Genomic DNA, 8,121 nt, shown 5'->3' with positions numbered 1-8,121 from the left:
CATGAGGGATCAGATCCACCTGCAGCCCAGGATGGATCATGGATCCAGCTGCAGCCTGGGGAGGAGCCCACATGGAGCAGGGACATGCCCAGGAGAGGCTGTGACCCCGTGGGAAGCCCAGGCTGGAGCAGGGTCCTGGCAGGATCCCTGGATCCCTGGGGAGAGGTTTCCCAGAGGGACTTGTGGGGACCCGTGTTGGAGCAGTTCCTGAAGGACTGACCCCATGGAAAAGTGACCCCCGTGGCAGCAGCTCCTGGAGAACTGTTGCCATGGGATGGTCTCAGGCTGGAGGAGTCCCCAGGGAACTGTCTCCCGTGGGAGGGACCCCAGGGAGCAGGGCTCCGACTGCTCTCCCTGAGCAGGGGCAGGAACAATGTGGGATGGACCGACCCGACCCCATTCCCGAATCCCTGCGCTGCCGGAGGGAGGAGGGAGAGCTGAGGAAGGAGGGAGGACTGGGGAAGGGGTTTGTAGGGTGGGTTTCACTTCTCATTCTCCTGCTCTGCTCTTGTCAGCAATAATCCAATTCCTGTCCCCAGTCTGGGTCTGGTTCCCAGGAGGTGACGGAGGGAGGGATCTCTCCCGCTCCTGATCCTGGCCCAGGAACCTCGGATATGTTTTGTCTCCCTGTCCAGCTGCAGAGGTTTGGTGGTGCCTGTTCCCAGCAGGGTCACCCCAGGGTGACACCCCAACACCATTGGCTTTTCCCCCTGGATTCCATCCAGGACAAAAGCAGCCAGGCTGCCCTGACTCCATAAACCCAGGGGCTGGCTCAGGGCTCTCCCTGGCCAGGGGAAAGCCAGAAGAACCTTCCAAGAGGATTATCCCCTCAAGCAGAGCTGCTCCTGAAGAGCAGAGAAAACTGCCTTAGAAGCTTGTAATTAATTAGATTAGCTCTGATTAAGGTTCTCAGCTCACTGACCCTCCCTAAGCTGCTTCATACAGTTTATAGGGTCACTGAATCACACTCCAGGCCCCGTTGGTTTATTCTCCTTTCCCAGATCTGCCAGCATTTCATCCCATCTCATCCTACAATGCACCACTAAACCAGGTATCTTCTATGAGCATTCCCTGTGCTCCCTACAGGAAAGGATCAGACAGGGAACAGGGAGGGAACACGAGGCTTGGCAGCCCCTCAGGGATATCCAGGGAAATCAAGGGCTTTGGGCCCCAAAACAGCAAAAAAAAATCCATGGAAGTGTCTGCCTTTGGGAATTAGTGTCTGTGGTATCCAGGCACCTCTGAGCAGAGGGAAATTAAAGATGGAGCAGGGAGGATTGCTCTGCCTTGGAGGATAGGCAAGATTCCTGGTTTTCTGTGGAATTCTCCCCTTTTTCCCCCTGAGCTGCAGCAGAACGTGGCTGCTGGGAAGGGGGAGTTTGTTTCTGGAGCCTCAGTCTGTCTGTCAGGGTGTTGCTCTGCTCATTCCAGCACCTCCCAGGACATATTCCATGTTCTCCAGGCACCAGGAATTCAGCAGCACATGTCTGGATGCTCCCAAAACACTAAATCCTGGGTGTGGTCCCTGGGCACCCAGGAAACTCATGTGAGAGATCTTCACATCTTCAGGGGGAAAACATCCCACATGGAATGGTTTGGGTGGGAAGAGACCTTAAAGATTATCCAGTTCCACCCTCTGCACCTTCCACTATCCCAGGCTGCTCCAACCCCCGTCCAACCTGGCCTTGGACACTTCCAGGGATGGGGCAGCCACAGCTTCTCTGGGCAACCTGTGCCAGGGCCTCCCCACCCTCTCAGGGAAGGATTTATTCCCAATATCCCATCTAAATTTCCCCTCTTATAGTTTAAAACCATTCCCCCTTGCTCTGTCCCTCCATCCCTTGTTCAAAGTCCCTCTGTAGTTTTCCTGGAGCCCCTTTAGGCTTCTTTCCTGGAGCCTTCTCTCCTCCAGGCTGGACACCCTCAGCTGCCACCCTGTCTCCTATCTCCAGATCTATCCATACATCCATCTCCTCATTCCCTAAAATGCCATTTCCCTGCCCCTTGCAGTGCAGAGACCAAGCACAGCCGAAAATCAGTCAAAAATCAGTCAAAAATCAGCCAAAAATTGAGGCAGGCCAGGTGCTGGGAGGAGCTGCAGCTCTGCTAGAAAAGCAGCCCATCCTGTAAAACAAACATTCCAGCTTTTCCCACTCCCTCCAGACCGGTTTGTGAACCCATTAATTGCTTTAATGACTCCTCCCGTGGTGCAGAACCCCAGACTGAGTGGAACCCAAACGAATCAATCGAGTGTTTCCCATCAGTCACTCCCCCAGCAGAGGATCGATATTCCTGGCACAGCATTCCTGGGATGCATTCCTGAGCCTCCTGACAGGGTTTGCCGACTCTGGGCAGTGATGTCACCCTGTGAGTCACTGCCCTGCTATGAACTGGCAGGTTCTGACCTCGGGGACAGGAAAGAATCCGGTGGTTGCTGCAAACATTGACCTGGTTTTTAAAAAACCCCAGACACAGAGCATTTCTGCCCCTAAACCTGTGCATTGAGATCTAAGGAATCAGCATTACTGATGTTTCCTGTCCTGCACTTCAATCCAATCCTTTGGAAAAGTGACAGCTCATCCATAGTTATCAGCTGTGTGATCCCTGCTCCCTGCCCTGGGCAGCACCTTCCGCTCCTTATTCCTTAGCAAACAGTTTTTCTGGATCCCTTCAGGACAGAGAGCAGACACAGTGACCTCTAACTGCTTAAAATTCCCTCCCTGGTCCTTTGATGCTCCCAGGATAGTTCTGACAATTCTTGGAAGAGACACAGAGCCCCTTTGACAGCACCGCTGGCTTCCAGCGGCTCGTGCCTGGGCCATGACGTCTTCCCACAAAAACTGGTAACCACTCATCCCTAAAAAAGGGCTTTGGGAGCCCTCCCTCTCCAAACCTCCTGTTTCCTTCACCTCAGCTCACCACACCTTGGGATTCCAGGCGGGAGTTCAGAGATTCACTCTGGAATGAAAGGTTTGTGGCTGGGGTTTAACGCTGGAATCCACCCCCAAACAGGGAATGTGCCCCAGGGAAAGCAGGGGCTGCGGGTCTGGGGGGCTGCTCCCAACCTCAGGCCTTTCAGTCACAAACAAGTGAATCCAGACCAGCTGTGGGCACACAAAGGGCATTAATGACCTTCCAGAGGGGAGCTGTGGGCACACAAAGGGGCATTAATGACCTTCCAGAGGGGCTGAGCACAGCCCGGATGGGGCACGGAGCAAGGCTGACACGGAGCAAGGCTGACACGGATGCCATGCTCCAGGGGCACTTCATTCAGGGACACAGCTCACTTGGCATTGAGTGCAACAGCAGCACACTCGGAGCAAGCCCGTGATGGGCAGCAGGAGAAATTAAAGGAGCAATTCTGAGCCTTTTCCAGGGAATTTCTACCTGGCCTGAGCACTCCCCAGCACAAAAACGCTGCTCAGACTGAGGGGAAATACTGGAAATCTTGAGGTCATTAATAAGAACTCCACTAACATGGCTGCTTAAAAATCAGGGATGAACTGTGGTGCCTTTTTTATCCTTCAGGAAGACAAGGAATTCTCAGAAAAGCACAGTGACTTCACCACGGTTTCCTGCAGCGTCTCCTGGACTTGTCTTGGCAGGAGGCTGAGTGAGGGTTGCTTCATAAATTATTGCTTGGGAAGATGAAAATGTGATGCCTGATTGCTCTTGGAATTGCAGGGCTTGCTCCAATGTTTGCTTTTCCTTAGAAAAATGGAATTTGCTCCGTGACAGAGCTGCCTCCCCAAGGGCTCAGACCCAGTGCCAGAGCCATGGGACGGAATTTTGGTCATGTTTTTTGGCAGCTTGATGCCACTGCACTACAAAGAATAAGCTTTATTTCAGTATCTTCCCCTCAAACATACTTTATTTAAGTATCTTTTCCCTTTTTGTTCCCTTCCAGAAACTCGGAAGCAGGGGAAGAATTCAGCCCCACGTTCAGCAGCACTGCTGACTGTATCGCTCACTCCCATCCCCAAACGCTCCAGCAGCTCCGGTTCACTCGGAATCCAGCACACTCAGCCCCTTCCCAGATTCCCTCACAGATGTAGAGGATCTGTGCAAGCAGCTGGTGAACATCCCTGAGTGCTGCACTTCCCTAAACTCAGATGGGAATGACTCGAGTCCGGTGGCAAAGGGGACACAAAGCTCAGGCTCCAATCCCGGGGGCACCGCTGGGACCCTCCGGACAAGGAGGACATGGAGGAGCTGGGAAGGGGCTGGAGCAGCAGGAGCAGCTGAGGGAGCTGGGGGGCTCAGCCTGGAGCAAAGGAGGCTCAGGGGGGACCTTCTGGCTCTGCAACTCCCTGACAGGAGGGGGGAGCCAGGGGGGGTCGGGCTCTGCTCCCAGGGAACAAGGGACAGGAGGAGAGGGAACGGCCTCCAGCTGTGCCAAGGGAGGCTCAGGTTGGATATTAGGAAAATTCCTTCCTGGAAAGGGTGGTCAGGCACTGGCAGGGGTTGCCCAGGCAGGTGGTGGAGTCCCCACCCCTGGAAGTGCTCAGAAAACGTGTGGATGTGGCACTTGGGGACACATTTGGGGGTGACCACGTTAACAGCTGACTGTGAGATCTTGGAGGGCTTTTCCAACTTTAATCCTAAGAAGGGGAGCTGCAGAAAGATTCCTGCATGTTAAACAGGCACAGCCAGAGAGTCCCAATCCCAGCCCAGCTTCACCAGCACTTCCTGGGATCAGTGGGCCCACAGCCACGGCCAGCAGCTCCCGAATCCCTGTTCTTGTGCCAAGTGCTGGAATTCCCACAGTGACGGGCACGTGTGGCACTGCCACATCCTGAGGGATGCAGTGGGAACCCCCTGGATGCAGTTTCCCCCCCCAGAGGAGGGGACAGAGCTGTCCCCAGCAGGTACTCACTGTGTGAGAAGCGCTGGGTGATGGGGGTGCCGGGATAGGGATAAGTGCGACTCTCCCACTGGATGTTCCCTTCTTGCACTGCCTTGATGAACCCGTGGTAACACTGATGGGCCACGCCTGGGGAGGAAAGCACATGTCAGCAAAGGGGGGGACATGGCAGGGACAAACTGCCTGCACAGCCCCAGCAGCCCCAGGGAAGCCCTGCACTGCAGGGACAAACACGCCGGGAACTGGAGGAGGAGAGGGAATAAAGGAAAGGGACTCTGGAAATGTGGAGATCAGAAACACTCACTGACCCGGGGCACGACACCCCCAGAGCTCCAGCTTGGGAAGCAGAGCCTTGGTGAAAGGCAGGAAGCCCATGGGATGCTCTGCAGAGCTCCCAGCCCTCTCTGCTGCCCCACAATCCTGGTGTTCCCTCATCCCACTCTGAGGAGCAGCTTCCCTTCCCTTCAGGAGCCTCAGGGGACAAAGGATAATCAGTTTTTGGACTGTGGATGCACGTTACGTCCAGGGAATGCTCATTTCCACATGCCACAAAAAGTCCTCTCTCTGAACTCTGGCAGAGGAGCTGCATCCTCACCTGGGAAAAAACATTCCAGGGGTGGGAAAGGACCAGCCCTGGATGGGCTGGGACAGAAAGGGCTTGAATTGCACTTGGCAATCAGGAGCTCCACGGGAATTCGGGTCTCCAACCTGCTCCAGCCTCTCCCTCATCCTTTGGAGCTGCTCATCCCACGTGCCAGCAGCTCCCTGGGAACACCAGGGGGCCTTCAGGGAGATACTCAGACTTCCAGGCTTATTCTCTCCCCCACTTCAAATAAAAACCCTCTTCCATCATACAGACAGGTTTAATAATAACCCTGACGCTGTTCTCCTTGAAAAAGGTTGGAGAGGAGACACCAGGGACAAAAATCAGCACGAAAAGATTCCTCCTCAGCTGTGTGAGGAAGTGGATTTAGCTGGGAACAGGCTCCTCATGGAGCTGCCAGGATTTCTGTTGGGGAACAGGGATCAGGGGCTGCTCCCTGTGGAGAGAAAAGGCTCTGGAGAAGGTCTGTGGCAGCAGCAGCTCAGCAGATGCTCGGTGGCACCTGCACCGAGGATGCCACAACCTGCCAAGAGCTTTTCCCCCAAGAATTCGCTTCCTGAAAGGCCAGGAACACCCCCAGCAAGAAATCCCACTCCAGGATATAAAGCAGGAAGGGTTTTTTTAATAAAAAAATCAAGCCCAGGGTCCTCAAGGAGCTGATTCCCGAGAGTCACACGGGAACGGGAATGTGAGCCATAGGATTTCCCAGCAGCTGTGTCCTGGCAAACAGGAAAACTGAGGCAGGAGAGAACAAATCCACTGTTCCCTTCGAGTGACCTCGCTGGGCACAGCTCACAGGTGGGAATTCACTCCCTTTTTGGCTGGAATTGCCCCGGAGTGGCCCAGCCCCCCCAGGACTCAGCCCAGAGCCACGCTGTGCCTCGGGATGTTCGTCCCCCCCCCTGCTCCAGGGGTGCTTCCCACAGTTTGGCCTGAATCCCAAGTGTTTGGCCATTCCAGCTGCATCCTTTGCAGCTCCTAAGGCTGCTCCAGGAACCAGCCAAGGAAAGGCCAGCACTTGGAAAAGGCCTTTCCACAGGGGTGTGGGCTGTTGGTGCCCCAAAATTATGCAAAAAAGTGTAACTTTGGGCAGTGCTCCTGTTTTTAACCTTCTTCCTGGTAAACTCTGGGTAAAGTGGGAAATGCCTGGAATCTGAGCAATGCTTCCAGGTGTGCATAGTCCACAAATGAGCCACCATCCCACACAACTGCCAAAGGCATCCTGGCTCCACGTTTTCCAGAAGAAACGAGTTCCCCTCGTGCAGTTAAATCCCAGTGGATTTAACTGTGGTCTCCCCTTAAACTCCTTGTTTTTTAAATGAGGCTTGTGATTGAAGTGTCAGAATCACAACAGGAATCACCCAGCACATTCAAATCAAGTGAAGCAGAGGGTTTTGTTTGGATCCTCGTCCAACTTTCCCTCCTTATTTGCTGTGTCATCCACATCCAGCATTAAAATATCCCCCCGAGGGTTTGGCAGGAGCGCTGCAGGAGGCAGAGTGCAGGATCTGTGGCTCAGGGCTGCTCTTTCAGGAAGTGGGAATGTGCATTAATGTTGATTTGATATCCCATTTATCCCCTGCAGAGCTGCAGGAACCAGGCACGGGGCTGTTCCAGCTGGGAGCAGCAGCTCCGGGAATGCTCAGGACAGAGCAAGAGGCAAACGAAGCACAAGTGGAGCCACGTTAGACATGGGACACTGGGAATGGGGCTGGAATGCAAAGTCACCACTGGGAACATCCCAGTGCAGCAAATGGAGGGGCTCTGACCTGGGCTTTGGGGGTTTTGGAGTGGAAGGGACCTCAAAGCTCATCCATTCCCATGTCCTGCCATGGGCGGAAGCTCCCACTATCCCAGGTGGCTCCACGCCCCATCCCACTATCCCAGGTGGCTCCAGGCCCCGTCCAACCTGGCCTTGGACAGCTCCAGGGGTGGGGGGTTCACACCCTCCATGGGTTTCATGCCCCAAAAGGGGCTGAGGGTTCAGTTCTGCACCGTCCCACTGCCCTGAGCTCAGCCAGGACCCGAGGGCTGGGGGGCTGTGCTGGGATTCTCCAGGAGTCAGATCCCAGAGTTTGGGGGGAAAGCAAGAGCTGAGGCTCAGCCAGAGGCAGGCCCCCAGTCCCTGTCCCCACAGTCCCAACCCCCTGCCCTGCCGTACCTTTGATCAGCCGGTACCACTGCTTGCACACCAGGGCGGCGGTTTTGTGCTCCTGGTAGGGAGACAGGAAGGACAGGATGTATTCCAGCACCTCCTCCGGCAGCTCCAGCATGGATCTGCTGTGCCTGCTCTCCTCCAGCTCCAGCTCGGCCTGGGGCTCCTCCTCCTGCTCCATCGTCCCCTCGGCCGCGGCGTCCTCGGCGTCCACGGCCATGAACCCATCGTCCTCACTGTCCGAGGAGCTGGCCATGGCATCCCACTCCACTGCTGGAACGGGGAAAACGGGAGAGAGGGGGGTCACAGGAGAACTGGGAGCACCAGGGATTCACCTGGGAGGGTTCACACCACAGGGCTCGGTCAAGCTCTGCCACCGCAAACAGCCAGGGCAGGACGGGGGGTGCAGAGCCCGGGAGAGGGGGAGATGGGTTGGGAACTCTGGGGTTTCCAAAGCTTTGGAGATGGTTTAGGAACTCCTGGGTTTTGCAAACCTTT

General features: G+C 55.3%; 1 protein-coding gene across 1 annotated transcript in view; it reads right to left on the bottom strand.

Annotated features, from left to right (window-relative positions):
- Nucleotides 1–8,121, bottom strand: part of FBXO42 (F-box protein 42) — a 46,222-nt gene that overhangs the window by 23,831 nt on the left and 14,270 nt on the right. Inside the window, exons 2-3 of the mRNA XM_027693169.1 lie at nucleotides 7,630–7,896; nucleotides 4,877–4,993 (exon numbers count right to left, since the gene is read on the bottom strand). Coding sequence (XP_027548970.1) covers nucleotides 4,877–4,993; nucleotides 7,630–7,879 — 367 coding nt within the window. The 5' untranslated portion in view covers nucleotides 7,880–7,896. The remainder of the gene's footprint in view (nucleotides 1–4,876; nucleotides 4,994–7,629; nucleotides 7,897–8,121) is intronic.

The sequence above is a fragment of the Neopelma chrysocephalum genome, unplaced genomic scaffold (genome assembly GCF_003984885.1).
Source record: "Neopelma chrysocephalum unplaced genomic scaffold, ASM398488v2 Primary Assembly neopelma1_90, whole genome shotgun sequence".
Taxonomy (NCBI): domain Eukaryota; kingdom Metazoa; phylum Chordata; class Aves; order Passeriformes; family Pipridae; genus Neopelma; species Neopelma chrysocephalum.
Note: the sequence above shows the minus strand (reverse complement) of the source record. Positions and strands in the feature narration are given on the sequence as shown.